We start from the raw sequence: 16044 nt of genomic DNA, 5'->3' as shown, positions 1-16044 counted from the left end.
GGTTTATAATTAAAGCGTAAACTGTCCCAACTCAGTTTATACCGTATAAAATGGGTAGCTATTAAATTCATTCCTTAAGTATTTAGTCAGCCCCCGGGCTGACTAGTTACGTTAGGATGAAACTGCAAGTGCGCTTGCGTTAATCGGAATTCTGGGAAAAAGATTTGCACAATTTTCTCCAACCAGAGGGAGTGCTTCTTCACGCACACTCACGACCTCGATCTATTTATAGCCTGCATTGTTCTTCGTCGTTCTCGACGGAAATTAATGACATAGACTGTTCAGCTTCTATATGGGATATTTGTCAGTTTTTAAATGATACTATGAAAATATTTCATTGCTTCTAATAGAAGATAAGTACATTTATTCCCGAAATCGCCATTGCAAGCCGAAGATTTTTAAAAATTGTGTATTCCTCTGGATGCCTGATTCAAGACTCCCTCGATGTACAATGTATATTCAATACCTTGCATAAGACATGTACGGATCGGAATTCACACAACAATCCACTTGCCACAAAGGTCCCAAAATAGTAAAAAAAAAAAAAAGAAAAAAAAAGATCAATTTCTTTCCACTCTAATGATGGAAGTTGTAAAAAAATCAGAAGACCATTGTAAGACATTAAATTCTAATAATTTACATGATAATAGACGTGTAAGTGCCGCTTGTGCACATGAACCGCGCCCACATGTGAAAAATTGACCACAGTGGAAATGAGATAGCTGAGAGAACTGTTTTGCTATTATGGTATACGTACTGCATGTATAAACATATTTTGAATTTATATTTCATCATAATCTATATTATTGTTATAGAATTTAACTTTTCTTATGTAATGGTTAGGGCCGTGGATATCGGCCTGGATAGCTCAGTGGGTAGAGCACCTGACTGGAGATACAGGGGTCCCGGGTTCGATTCCCGGTCCAGCCATACATTTTCTCCTTTCCTGTTAGATTTGGTGCCGTGCCATGCCCTGGAATTGACAGGTGAAAGACCTGCCAGGGATGAGCCTGGGTTGGGGTCTTTGGAGGGCCAAAGACCTTTAAGGAGGGAGGAATGTAATGGTTAGGGCCGTGGATATCGGCCTGGATAGCTCAATCGGTAGAGCACCTGACTAGTGATACAGGGGTCCCGGGTTCGATTCCCGGTCCAGCCATGCATTTTCTCCTTAACTGTTACACTTACAATGGCATTTATTACATTTAAGGAACACAACATGATGGATAGACCAAATCATAAACCATTACAAAACAAGAAAGAAACTTTCTGTATTCCAATGGCTGACTCTCAGCTTTTTTTAAAAAAGCTAACCTTGTTCTGACATAGGGCTGTAACGATGCACAGGTACCTAGGGTTTTCGGGTCATTATACTCCACGCGTAGTACTTCCGGCACACATGGTCCACTTGATTGTTTGATAACCTTCAAGTTCATTACAAAACAGGAGAGCAGAAACACCTCAAATTCTATAAACCATGGCGCCAGAGGGACTTTATCTAGCGTTCCGTAGGTTTTCCCAAAGGATCGTCAGGGTGAACCACAATTCTGAGAGGGAGAGATCGGAGCTTTTAAATCGTGTGTCAGTGAGGCTGAAAGCGCATCCACTTTACCGTGCATACATCGACTACATCACTGAAAATTTTAAAACTTTTTCTGAGAAAGTGAAAACTCAATACAAAGGAGTGATTGCTCAGAAAATTCGGCGGACGATCGAATACGAGAACACGCATGGCCACAAGTCTCTAATCAGGTTTCTACAGAGTCTAAGGAATGCTTTCTGGAGCAGGAAGGGGCCACAACTCTCTGCTCTGTTTGCAGCATCCCTGTTCTCATGGAAGGAAGAAAACATCACAGATCAAGACATTTCAAGGTTATTGATGCTAATGCATATGACAGAAAGCTTGATGTACATTGCTTTTCTACCTTGTGTGCATGTGCATTGTATAAGTTCATGTGTTCTGCACATTATTAATTATTTTAGATCCTTAAATGTTTTATGATAATTAGCCTACAAATTCTTTGTAGACCTAAGGCAGATTTATATAGACTGGAAAAGCTAATTTGCGGCATTGCCAGATAATTAAAAGAAAATATAAAAATTAAACCATATAAAACAGTTACTCTAATATAGTTGGACAGTAACATCATATTGATTTCTTTACTTCACCAACCTATATCAATCAGTTAATAATTTAATTGCTTACAAAATTTATCCTGGACATTCTACATGTTCTGTGTATATTAATCTAACAATATAATCATATTGCAATGTGTCATTTTAGCTGTTAAATATACAAAGAGCCTTTTAAACTAAATTAAAAATATTATTTCGATGATTTCCAGTATTGTTATCAAACATTTTAATTCATCTTTAATCTACAAGTTACCAAAATCTTGTGTGACTTTGACTGATAATTCCTGAGTTATTGAAATTGATATGTCGATACCAAATTCTCATAATCTCCCTTGCACATTGGTAACAGCCTTGATTTTCCTGTGCATTGAGTTCCCACATTTATCTTTCTCATTTGATTATTATTCAACTCTTCCGACAATAGTCTTAATGGTTGATAGAAGCTGTATTATTCAAAGACTGAGTGCCACAATTTTCTTATTTCAGTAAATGAACCATCACTGAAAATGCTAAAAACATTACGCACACGACGTGTACGTGCTCGCGTGAGAGTAAAATTGACGTAAAAGTTGCCACACCAAATTAGAGCACAATTTTAGGGTGAAAATATTGGAATGATCGTTTGCTGTATAAATATCGGTTTCAGTGATAATACCTTGACAACAACCGAGGTGACATGATGAAAAGCCCTGTCTTGATGTGACGCTGTTACGCGTCAACGTCACCGCCATGGCTGGTTGGAAACCTTTCAATTTACTCTCTGACAACTGAAAAACCCTTTCTTGTTGAAAAGTTTAAAACAAACTGCACAGCAACATTTTGAGGAACATTGTAACTTCCATCAGCCATACCATGATTGCACGAAATTTATACTGATTTCAAATGAAAACGATAATTTTAGCACCACAAAATGTGATCATAAAACTGTCATCATAAATTTATGCATCTGTTTGATATAATTAAAGACTTTAAAATAATAAAAAAAATAATTAAAGTCAATAATTCTATACATGATTCATTCCACATAGAATAATTTCTTATTGAATTAAACCATACTGAAATTCAATGTTTGATACTTTACTATGAATTTTTTTTTTACTTTTTCCAAGTTTATGTGTGTATTTCATTCACAGTTTATGGAAGGTATGATGATGTATCTCCCTCAGCATTTTATCAAGTACAGGTCAGTGTGTATTTAATAATGGATTAACATTTTCTCTCTCTCTCTGTTCCCCTTCCCCCCTCTCTCTCTTTCTGTAATAAATTGAATGCCATTCATGTATTCGTATGAAATCTGTTGCTTTCAGAAAATGTCTACAATGTAGATTCTTCTTCCATTAAATTAAAGGTCTCTGAATTGAAAGTGAGCTATTTTCAAAATACATTCATTGCAATTTATTGACTTGATCTTGTTTCATTTGACAGATTGACCTAGACTACAGGAAGAAGTGGGATCATTATGTTGTAAAACTGGAGGTCATTGATCAAGACCCTGTGTCAAAGTCGGAGGTGGTCCAGTGGATTACTGACTATCCGGTGAGATCTACAGCTGGCTACAGTCATTGATTGAATTATTTTAAGCAGGGTTGTCCATAAGAATTGAAATAGAGGGGTGGGGCATTTGAAAAGTAGAGGGGGATCCTATGTTCCTCTGCCAAAGGAAGTATTTTAGAAGGAATACCAAAATTGGATTACATCATTATAGGCAGGGAAAATCACTAGCCTCTTGGTCTTGGGGACAAACCTGCTAAAAGTGTTTATATTAAGGCTGAGAGTAAAAATTGTCTGTTCATCTGTTTTTAACCCAGAATGAACTCTCATTGATCAGTTTCTTATTTTTCTGCAGGCAACATGGTATAGCAGGGAATTTCTTTACATTAGGAGATTTAAAGTAAGTTTAGCTTCTAAATCCATAGATTAAGGATCTTAGGTATATGATTTTAGATATGACATATAGGATGATACCATGTTCAGTGTAACCCATAACATCTTTGTTTCTACAGATTGACAAGGAGAGGAATGTGATGGCGTTTGTGGCCCGAGCAGTGGACCACCCCGAGTGTCCGAAGAAGAACGACTTTGTCCGAGTTGATCCCTACAGCTCCTACATGGTCATCAAACCTAACACCACATTCGAGGAGGTATATTTATATAAAGGCCACAGTTTATTTAGGATTTCATGATTTAAGTCTACATTATTGAAAATTCAAAGACAATTATGCTCCTTGATAGAATAATCCAAAAGTGAAAGTGTGCAACATTTTGCTAATGGCAGAATTACAGTAAATTGCAGTTCCTAGTTAATTTCACAAAGACACAGTTCTCTCTCCTTTAATAAAATATGGGAAGTGTCACATTCATGGGGATTATTACATTTAAGAATTGTGTTTTTTCATATGGACAAGTTGCTGTAGAGATTATTTTTTAAAAAATAATGTCATATTGCTCTCTTTACAGAACGGCCTTGAGTATGTGATGACATACCATGATGATCCTCAGTTGATGTATTCTAGTCTTGCCTTCAGCTTTGCCACCAGTATAGGTAAGTGTCTAAGGTTCTTTCTGTAGTGAATCGGCTCTGATTTATGGCATACATGCTAAGTGCAAGTCAAAGCAGGCAGTCAGAAAAGCAGCACAGCTACATGTTAAGATTAGAAGTGTATTGAATAGTAAAAATGACATACTGTATGTGTACTTATAAAAGCGGGCTAAATTTTTTTGCGGCTTTGGCGCGACAATGATGCGCTAATTCATGAATACCGCTAAATCATTTATATATATATACGATTCATGATGACACCAAGAACTCCATACCTAGTGATTGCGCTAAATTTTGAATATGTACACATAAAAAAAAGCGGTGTCCCAACAGTTCTGTAGAATCAATGGTTGTAATTCAGAGATTATTTTATTATCTCGACAGGAATAGATTTTGTGGCAAAGATGCACAAAGCAGCCAAGGATCTTCAGAAGATGTCAGGATTTCGACCGAGTTATGTACCAAGCAGTGATAGCAGTGTATCTGCCACGAGCTCGGGGAATTACATCCCTAACTATCAGTGATCATTCTGCTTCCTTGGGTCTAGTCAGGACTCAATGTTTCAGACTTAAATTACCTCAAATTGGAAGATATTGCAGAAGAGCTACATCATAGATTTAAACATGAATTAACAAAAAAACATGTGATCCTGTACACAAAGGCTCTAAAAATTGGGCAGTTGTATTTATTTTTCTATGAAAAATTTCATACATTTAATTCAGCCTAAACTGCTATTTATTTGAATCATTCTTTTTAGGATTTTCATTATTGACAGGCTTATAAGTTAAATTTATAGGCATTGTTGATCAGTTACACTGTAGGTATCATGTGTGATACTAAATGTAGATACATGTGTATTAACAAATGTATGAGGTGTTCATCAAATTTTGATATAAAATTCATGCATTTTGAAAATTGTATTTTATTTTTTTTGTGAAATTAACAGTTAAAAGGTTGGTTTTAATAGTAAATCATTGGTTGTATTGAATATCATTAACATGTCCATTCCATCTTCTTTCATTTCTTTTTGGGTGATATAAAGTGTGAATTAATATTGATGGTAATCTATCAGTCATATGTAGTATGTTATTCCTATTTGTGATATGTAACCTCTGCATTATTAAAACTGTTTGTGCAAATTTGTACGTCAGTGTAGAATTATTAATATGACAAAAAGGATGTGCATCAGTGTTAAGTACAAGTAGTTTTTTCCACGGGGTCATAATTCTGCAGAATCTCCATTTCAGTTTAATCCACTTATAAAAAATCACGCAAATTTCCTAGACTGTCACTATATGCCTTACATTTATATTAAGAATGCGTGGACAAATTTCCATGGAAAATTTGTGACCCCGTACGTAGCGTAAATTAATACCACATGGAAAAAGTACTTCTGCAGTACCCTGGCTGCTGTAATGTTGATGTGGTATAGACAGATGCCTGATAAACACTAAAACAGGAACTGACATCAGGTTTTACACAAAGTATATGCATTAACCATTTCTCTCTTCTGTCTCCTGCTGATATCAGAATAGATTTTATCAGCTTTACTGATCATGATGCTATTTGAGAAGAACATATATTTAATTCATGCAAAAGCAACACATTTTGATATTGATAATTTAATGCCATCATGTTTAAAAAAAATCATGCAAGCAAACTCTTTTAAAAATATAAACAGATATAGATGTTATCACATATTAATCCACTTCCTCTGGGGTAACAGTGATGGTAAATAAAGCGTTGCCCCGAGCTATCTGTAATGTCAGCTCCTGACCTGTCTCAATGGCCTTGAAATAGTCTGAGGTCGAGGTCACTGGCTTTCTGTTTATGTGTGTTATGACATCTGTTGGAAGTAGTCCAGCACTGTAAATGTATATCATCACTGGTTAATGTAAATATTTCTCTGAAGGACTTTGATGATTTCATGCATTTACATCTACACAGGAATCTTCACTAAAATCAGCTGTTATATACAGTTATTGGATACCTAGAGTTATGTTTAGCATACTGAAAACAATTGATGCCATTGAATTCATATTAATCATTATAATGCAAATCTATAAATGAATTGGCTAGATGAACTAGGCACATCTATAACTCAGTTCAAACTGGTTCTAGCTGAACCATTTGTAATAACAGGTACATGTATTGTTTTAGCAAAAGTTAACTTTTAGTTAAATAAAGGCAATACACGAGGATCCTATTTATACCTCTGGGCTGGTGAGCCTGATATGACAGACACTATCAGAATGCCCTGCTCCACACTGGTAGGAAAATTTGGCACTCTCTTTCTAAGGTTCATTTGGAGGTCAGGGGTCAAGGATATGACACTGAGTCCTACATACGTTCTCTTAGGGGGAGATGATGGAAACCTTCCCTCAACTGTAAACAAATGTAGATCATTGTAAATATTGATCTAGATCATTCCCTAAACTGTAAACAAAATTCAATGTGTGAGTTTTGATAAAAACTTTAAGTTACTCTGAAACAAAAGAAAAAAAAGTATTAATAGTGAGGTCAAGGTCACAGGAGATCAAAGTTAAAATTTGAATAGTTTTCATGAATAATTAATATGTAGCAATGTATGAATTTGAGTTGAAATATCTTGAACATATTGTTTGAAACTAAGCTAACCACAAAGTGTTGTGGACCTATATATCAAAGGACAGGAAGAGGGAAATAATGAAAAGATAGGAGGACAAAAGACAAGAATAACAAACACTATATAACCTGGCTATATTCATGGGTGGTATAGAATATAACAAACAACTTTGACCCTGGAAATTATGTTCTTACTTTTCTTAGCTCTGTTTAGGAAATCCACAGCTAAATCTGCAGGTAAAGCAAATGAGATACCAGAGGTCAAGGTCATAGTGTTGATTCCAACAGCTTCACCATCCTAAAAAACAGAAGGTCAGTTTACACAGTGTCTTCAGTCTGAGATACTACGTTATATGGTTTGTATAAATAAAGATTATATAGCAAAATCCAATACCTACCAAGTTTATAAGTGGGCCACCAGAATTACCAACCTAGAAATAAAATCTAAGGCATTATTAGAATGTCAGGAAATGAGACAAACAATGAGTGTGAAGCCATGCATTAACTGCATAAGATGATCTGTTTACTTCAATTGACTTTCATGAAAGAAATACAGGGTTAAAATATAAAAGCGGCATTGATATATACATTGATTCACATTACAGATTTATAAAATGGATGAAGGATGTTCACTCTTACTAGTTGATGAAGAAGATCACAGTTTTACATGGTCAACTCCCCAACTTTTTGATAGGAGTAAGGTATATTTTGGTGCCCATTTTCGACTTATTTAATTACATTAATGATGGTATCATGTTGTATCATGGGGGAATTTGACTTACATTGAAAATAGAAAAAAAACCTGTGGCTTGAAACAATGAATCAGACCAAACTTGCATGAATGTTTTATCAATGGATGCGACAGCATCATGCTGTATCATGGTGGAGAGGGACTTTGACTTACATTGATAACTGCATCGTGCTGTATCATGGGGGGACTACTGGTCAGATTCCCCATGGTCTCCCTCCCCGGATTACTGACGACTCCCGCGGTGACTGTCTTCTGAAGGTTAAATGGACTTCCCAGGGCCACCACCCACTCCCCAGGCCTCACCTCTCCACTCTTACCCAGGGGGAGAGTCGGCAGGTCTCTCTGGAAAATAAAATCCATGCTATAAAATCAAACAAGAATGCAAATTACAGGTACATGATACATTTGTAAGCCATATTAAAATACATTACCTTTGAGATAAATATTCTAAATCCTACTGCATATACTCAAGGATTTATACTTTCCCGTACATCATTAAAATTTTAACACAGAAATTTGTTTTCATCCCATAGTCATGATATTAATCTTCCTCTTAGTTTTTGGAAATATGAATCATAGAATATATTTGACCTTGTCCTACATACTGCTTGAACTTTGACTGTAGCAAGGTCACAGACTTGATCGACGGCCTGCACGACCCCCTGAACTTTCTTGTTGTCATTAAGGTAAACGTGGACATGGGAGGCACCTGCCACGACGTGAGCGTTGGTCAGGATTAAACCGTCAGATCGAACAATAAAACCGGAACCACTTGAACTCATCCGCCTTCAAATGGAAAAGAAAACTTCTTAATTCAAAGTCTTGCACAGTAACCTTGCTAAAGTATGCAAAGAAAAACAAATCTGACTATAAAATAAAAAAAGTAGAGGAGAGACAAGAGAAATATGAGGATCAAACTATCAATAATAAATCTATATTTTTATGATTCGTGTTCAGATATAGGAAACGGTGAAAAATTTTAGTTCATCCCCTTTTTATGAATTCAGTGAAACATATTACATTTACACGTACCTAAATCCCCTTCCTTTGACAACTTCAATGAAGACAACAGCAGGCTGGGCTTTCTCCACGATGTCTGCAATAAAATTAAACTGGGACCTCATCCCACCACTAGGACCAGCTGCACTCACTACATAGGCATTCTTAAAAGCAGTTTTGAGGTTTTCCAAGTAATTAGTCACACCTTCACTATCGTCATATTTTCTGAATAAATAATAAATGGCACAAGCTGATAGCAATGAAGTTGATACATGTTTGTATGTCAGATTTCTAGCAGACAATGTGTCTCTGTTTGATATCCCAGATCTCTGAGAATGAAAATTAGTCTTGCACATGTTGCACTTAATGCAAAATCTTTCAACCTCCCTTGAGTTTCTTGCACGAAAAACACATCTCCCAAATATTAAAGGTAATTTCTGTAAGCTTGTCATGTTGTTGATCTTTTTTCTGACACTATCCTTGCATCATGTTTGACCAGCTGTCAACTTTTATTCCGGAAGGTTGGGCTAATAGCCGAAAATGAATCATCGTGAATATTCGTGGATTGAGACGTACTAAAAAGTATCTTTATCCATAATTTCTCAAATGAGTTAAAAAATGTTTTCGAATATAACAGTATTTTATTCTAAATTATAAGGTTTATCTTCTCTTTTTTTTTGGACAATTTGTTAAAACCGAAAATCATTTTTATTTTACTCAGCGCTTTGGATTTCCGGTTATAATTTGACATTATGACAAGAAGAAAAATTTTTGTAAATGACTTTGTTGATATTTTGGAGCAGAGATTCGTTATTTATATCCTTAGTTGGTGTTAAATAACAGGGGTTTTTAGGCCCTTTTGGGGGTAAGCAAACTGTTCTGCTGTGGAGAGAATTTCTGACAGAATTGGCGTTTTTGTTGTGTGATGAATGTCAGACACTTTGGCCCAACGACAACTCGGCCCATTGACATCTCGGCCCAATGACACATCGGCCAAGACTGTGAAAACAGGTCGGCCCAAGATTGAAGAAATGTCGGCCAACCTATAAGACACCTCGGCCCAAACAGAATTTTATTGAAAAATACACTGTATATCATATTTTCGATTTCAGACTTTGCGACTTTGAAAATAAGATATTTATCAAAAAAAAATAAACAAAAAACGATTATTTTTTTCTTAATTATAGAAACATCCCCGACCCTTTTGATTTAATCGAGGAATGAGCAAACATACATGTAATTAAGGTGCTAAATGAGTTAATTGCTAAAGAAACAAATGGCCGCGGCACATTCTATGGAGTGTCACGGGTCAAGTTCCGCCGAACTTCGTGTCATACTGGTGATGATGAGGGGTTAAATTACGAGCAGGCTCCATTGAATATTAATCATCTACAACATATCTTATAAAAACATTCATGAAAGTTAATTATTAGTTAAAACCATTTTGTACATTAAGAAAATTTTAATTCATATAAATTTAATTATCGAGCTCCCAGCAATTTACATTGTGCATTTCCACAGGAAAGAGATGCATGCAAGAAATGACTTACCCTCCTTCCCGATTCGATTTTTAGATAGAAAAGAATTAATCGTGAGAAAGAATAATTTACTACATGTATTTAACATGTTTAATAATGTAAATTATTTTTTTCTACAGCAAAAGTTTGCTTGAGCCGAGGTGTCTTTTATATGGGCCGACCTGTCAATAATTTTTAGCCGATCTGTCAGGGCCGAGGTGTCAACCGTCACCGGCCGAGGTGTCATTGGGCCGAGATGTCTGTCTAGATCTACCTGTGTCATACATATATGACTGATCTCTCACAGGTCCAGGAAAATCGCTATATTTAGCTATATAGCTTAATTTACCTATATAGCTTTATTTACCTATATAATGTAGCTTTATTTAGCTATTTTATAATAAGTTTCTGCTTTATGAAATTAAGTTATATAGATAAATATAGTGATTTTCCTGGACCTGTTTCAAGCTCTTTGAGGAGTGCTACTAAAATGGGTAGCGAATCCCAGGCCAGGCCGGGAATTTCGAAACTGAAACTGTGTTTTTGACAATTACAGAAAAAATACTCGTTCTGTCTTCATGAAATTTACAGACATAGTTTACAATCATACTGTTTGCCTTCACTTAGAGGTTTAACTCAAAATGTTGTGTTTTTCAATAATTATCGCCCGTAGTCCATTTTCAGGTGACGAAAATGTTTATGTTTAAGTTAGTATTGTATATTCTTAGTGCTGGGCAATGTCATGTAAATGATAACTAACATCCTCTAATAAGTATTTTGGAAATTAAAGGTTCATCCTGGGTGAACGTGTCTGGTTTTGGCCAGTCACAGGTATTCAAAAAATGCAAATATTTTTAATAATCCGGATATATTACGACAACAGTTATATGTTTTAAGAAGTTTAAGTTGAATTTCAAAGAACCAACGAAGTAATTGTAAATATGCTGTCAAAATTAATTTTAAATCGCCAAAATGAGTAAATCGGGCTTGCTACCCATTTTAGTCACCTGGAAAAGGACAATCGGCGATAATCATTGAAAAACACAACATTTTGAGTAAAAACTCACAGTGAAGGCAAATCTTGAGGTTATAAAATATGTCCGTAAATTTCATGAAGAAAGAATAAGTATTTATTTCGTTATTATCAAAAACATGGTTTTTGGTTTCAAAATTCACGGCCCGAGTTTCACTACCATTTTAGTCCCACTCCTCTTTGAGTTAGTAAGAAAAGTACTGTACTGAATAAGATTCTACTAAATGCAAACATTTGTTTGAAGAAAATAGATTTAAAAGCGTCCTTTATTTGTGAATGTTCCCAATTGTTGTGTTCTTTGAGTTTCATAGTTTTGCAGTTGGAATTATTAATGGGTGTCATTTCCATGTCATTGAAATGATTGTATGTTTGCTTTTTATTACAAAGCTTTTTTCTTTCAGCAGATCTCTGAAGTGAATGAGCTGCTCACTGGTTGGAAGTTTCTCTGGCCATGCTTCTCAATTTTTGTGACAGTCACCTTTATCCAAAAATAAGCTGTGATAAAATATCTGTAGATGGATACGACATAAAGAATCTGATCTCAGAAGACTTACATAACAAACAGAAGGGATTCCTGGGAGAGTATTTCATCAAACCCCCAGTAACCATCACTCTCTCATTTCCTTGTAACATTGAGATCCAGAAGATTATTATAAATCCATGTGTGAGTGCCCAAAAGTCATCTGGATTAGAACTTTATAGCAGAAGTAATCAAGTAAGGACAGGCCCTCTGTGGGAACATGTTTCTGAAGTTTCACTCAAGGACAAAAATGCTTATGAATTTATTGTAAGTGCAGTGTTTTCACCTATTGGAAGAGTGCAGCTTACAGACCCTGACACTGTGTGCTTTGAAAACCGACAATTTCAGCCTTTGTCTTCAGATGAAGTTGAATCTTTTCCCAAATCAACTTATAAACACCATGTAGAACTCAGGGGAAGGAATGCTAGAGCATTAAGTTTTGTGAGTGATCTGAATATAAGGGTTACAAGAACTGCAGCTGGAAGATCTGTTGCTATAAAAAGTATTGAAGTCTGGGGTCAACCTTCCAGGTCAGTTCCAAGGTCAATTAGAGAAAAATTAAATAGCTTATTCCTAAGTAGAACTGTGTCTAATTTAGTGCCATCATTTAAAGAGAGTAATGTTTCTAGTCAGACTTCTTGTGAGGAATTGCATTCAGATGGAAACCAGACGGAAAAATGTTATTCAAAACAAACTAGTGTTCAACTGACAAGAAGCACTTTACATTTAGAGGGTGGGGTGGAGGTTCCAGAAGATTTTATTGATGCCATATCCTGTGAAATTATGTCAGTGCCTATCGTATTACCATGTGGAAAAAATATTGACCAATCAACTTTGGAGAAACACAACTCTGTAGAGGCATCATGGGGTAGATTACCCAGTGACCCATTTACAGGGGTTCCCTATGACAACAAAAACAAACCATTGCCAAATGTACATCTGAAACTTCGCATTGACAAATTCATGCTGGAAAATGGTGACAAACTTCAGCATATACCTAGAACACTTGGTAGAAAAACAGACAATTCTTCTGTTTATGCAGAAAATGAACCTAAAACAAGCACACTGGTAGAAAGCTCTGAAATGAGAGCAAATAATACTTATTGTGAGCAAAATGTGTCTGATAGAAATAAGCTTCAGAAAGAGGACTCCAGAAAGAGGAAGAATACACAGCTATGTTCTGACATCAAAGGCAAAAGATCTAGGAACACTGAAAATAATACAATTAACACACAATCTCTTGTCAGTACATGTAATACAGCAAACTGTGTGATAGACCTGACAAAAGATGAAAAGGCCTCAATTATTGGCAAAGAGTTAGCAAAGACAAAATCTCATGAGGAGGAGCTAAAAGAGAGCATAAACTCTGCTTTCAAAGACATTCTTAGCCAGCTACCATCCTTTACAAAGACAGTGAACAGGTCTCAGGACAATGCTGGACCCTCTAATGTGATTGACCAGTCTCAGAAGTTGATAGAAAACCAATGTAGTAGCTGTGAAGGGTCTAGTCAGACTAGTGATTCCTTGTATAGGGCCCCCTGTGGTCACCTCTTCTGTAGGAAATGTTTACTTAAGCAGAGAAACTATTGCTCTGTGATATTTGATAAAAATTGCCAGAAAACTTGGAAATCAAATGAAATATCTAAAGTTCATTGAATTTGTAAGAATGGAAATTCATTTCAGAACATTGTATTTTATACCTGTGATGTTAGTTTGAAAGAACCTAAATCATGTGCATGTACCAAAATAAATCTATGTCTAATTAATTTTTCTGACTTTGTGATGTTATTGTTAATTTTGATTTTATGCAATTAATAAATGCAGTATGATTTAAAGTTATTTCATAAAAAGTGTTATCTTGAAAGAAAGATTGGTTTGTGAAGCACTAATTCCATTGATTCAGAAATAGTAATGAATGGGCATCACTTAGACGACCTCGTACTTGACCATAGTTTCAAGGTCTTTACAGAACCTCTGCTTGTAAGAAAGCTTTCATAAGGTTTCAGTGTTTAAGATCTGTACAAGATATGACCAGGTCAAATGTGATATAAAATGTATTTTAATACATAAAGTAAACTTGAACTTGCCAAAAAAAAACCTTTATTCACAATCATGAAACACCCTATGATACAAAGAATCTTGATGTGAAATATCAAATCTATACTTTATATTGGAAAATTATTAACTTGATGAATTTTTTTTTTATTTTTAAAGTAATTTTAAACTTCTTCAAATGACATGGGGTCAAGGTCAATACACAACTTGACTTAGGCAATCTTTATGCAATATATGCATTTTAGATTGGTCTCCATTGAAAAGATATGGACTCAATAAAAGTAACATTTCTTTGCAAATGACCCAGAAGTTGTAAGAATGACCTAGGGTAAAGTTAAAAGAACTATGAACTACTTGCTTGTTTATGAGCTTTCAATGTTTTCCATTACAAGTAATGAATTGAACATTTTTTAAGTGACCTTAAACTTGACCAAATGACCTTAGTTCAAGGTCAACGCACATCCTTAATCCCTATAACCCCTGAGCCTGAGGCCACACATTTCACAATTTTGGAAAAGGCACCCTTTTTCATAATATATGTTTGATTGATACCAATGAGCAGATTTCAAAGCATTTATTCATTTTCAGTATATATACCCCCCCCTCCCTGGCACCTCTGATCCAGGGGCCTTGAAATTCAAAATTCTGGAGGAAGGACTATGTAGGTAGTTCATCAGCTTAATACCCAGAAGCTGAGAAGATTTCCAAAGAACTTCACTTCATGTATAATCAATAGAGCCCTGCCCCAACACCAGAACTGCTGACCTTGGGGGGCCATGAAATTCACAATTTTAAGAAAGGTACCCTTGCCGATCATAATTATTTATGTAGTTAGTTTGCTTAAAACCCAGGAGCAGAAAAGACGTTTTTCATGAAATAATACACTTTCACTATAAATCTATATACGAGGGGTGATCTAGAAGCTCGTGGAATTTCTTTTTAAAATTTCATCGTTATTTGACGAAAGAAAACAACAGTCAGGCATAATTGAAATATAGAGGCATAATGCAACAATATTGAAAATTTTACCACTTTCCAATTACCAGTAAGTTCACAAAAGCTTTCTGAAAATGGATAGTTGTGAAACCCGGGGGAGACTTCGACGTTACGTCAAGTTAGATATGTCACGTCACGTTATCGAAGCATCTTACCCTAATGTCCAATTCAAATACGTATTTGTACAAAATGCTGCCTTTTTCTCCATTTTTTTATTCTCAAGAAAAGTCTAGGAATCCTCTAGCACCAACTTATCTTCATTTTTCACTCATAATTCAAAATACTTCCCATCTTTCCAAATGATGTTCCAAGTTCAGTAGCAATGTCAAGAACAGTACGTCAGCCGACAACGTCCATTACAGTAACGCTTTTAATTTGTCTAGGGGGATAAGCACTTAAAACAGAGCCTTCAAAAAGCGGCCACGCCTTTATTCCACGTCCATGGAAGTTTTATTTTTCTTAAATTTCTTATGCCACTGGAAAACCAGTAACTGAATGCATTTTCCCCCAGCCTATGTCAATAATCAATATTATTATATGATTGAATAATTTCCATCTCTCTGATTGGCTGAGATCCAACTATGTTAGAAAAATACTACGTTGTATTGACCTGCACGTGACGTTCCAGGTGAATACAAGGATTTATTTCCTCTACATTGATCTAAAAATAGATCGGAAATTCCAAATTGATACAAATTGTTTTGGAAAGCTATTTAAACGACTATGACTTTTTTTTCATATGAACAGTACATAATCAAATAATATATTTTCGGGTGAGTGTGGTAAGAGGGGATGCAGGAAACCCCCTCCAACACTTTTACTGAACAACAATTTTTACTTTTTGGCAGTCAGTTTTCCCTGATAACTCTTTCCTTTCAAAATTTATCCTATAAAATA

The 16044-nt window shown here is 35.5% G+C and overlaps 3 protein-coding genes across 3 annotated transcripts; 2 read left to right on the top strand and 1 right to left on the bottom strand.

Moving 5' to 3' along the window:
- Positions 1-1360: 1360 nt before the first annotated feature.
- LOC134248345 (stAR-related lipid transfer protein 7, mitochondrial-like) lies at positions 1361-5811 on the top strand. The gene is made up of 7 exons (XM_062730751.1): positions 1361-1925; positions 3243-3316; positions 3559-3669; positions 3980-4024; positions 4137-4274; positions 4591-4675; positions 5057-5811. The coding sequence occupies exons 1-7, from the start codon at positions 1475-1477 to the stop codon at positions 5194-5196; spliced, it is 1044 nt and encodes a 347-aa protein (XP_062586735.1). The 5' UTR covers positions 1361-1474; the 3' UTR covers positions 5197-5811.
- A 426-nt stretch (positions 5812-6237) lies between these two features.
- Positions 6238-9553, bottom strand: LOC134248341 (serine protease HTRA2, mitochondrial-like). The gene is made up of 7 exons (XM_062730748.1): positions 9060-9553; positions 8633-8813; positions 8181-8369; positions 7675-7707; positions 7472-7574; positions 6886-7057; positions 6238-6538 (listed from the first exon to the last, which is right to left on the bottom strand). Exons 1-7 carry the CDS (start codon positions 9476-9478, stop codon positions 6373-6375), a joined length of 1263 nt encoding a protein of 420 aa, XP_062586732.1. The 5' UTR covers positions 9479-9553; the 3' UTR covers positions 6238-6372.
- A 256-nt stretch (positions 9554-9809) lies between these two features.
- LOC134248342 (RING finger protein 37-like) lies at positions 9810-13863 on the top strand. Its single transcript, XM_062730749.1, has 2 exons — positions 9810-9891; positions 11981-13863. The coding sequence occupies exon 2, from the start codon at positions 12028-12030 to the stop codon at positions 13750-13752; it is 1725 nt and encodes a 574-aa protein (XP_062586733.1). The 5' UTR covers positions 9810-9891; positions 11981-12027; the 3' UTR covers positions 13753-13863.
- Positions 13864-16044: the final 2181 nt, after the last annotated feature.

This window comes from Saccostrea cucullata, unplaced genomic scaffold, assembly GCF_032062105.1.
Source record: "Saccostrea cucullata isolate Sc308-1 unplaced genomic scaffold, CSIRO_AGI_Scuc_v1 ctg1756, whole genome shotgun sequence".
NCBI lineage: Eukaryota > Metazoa > Mollusca > Bivalvia > Ostreida > Ostreidae > Saccostrea > Saccostrea cuccullata.
The sequence above is the reverse complement of the archived record's forward strand: the minus strand, read 5'-3'. Positions and strand labels throughout refer to the sequence as shown.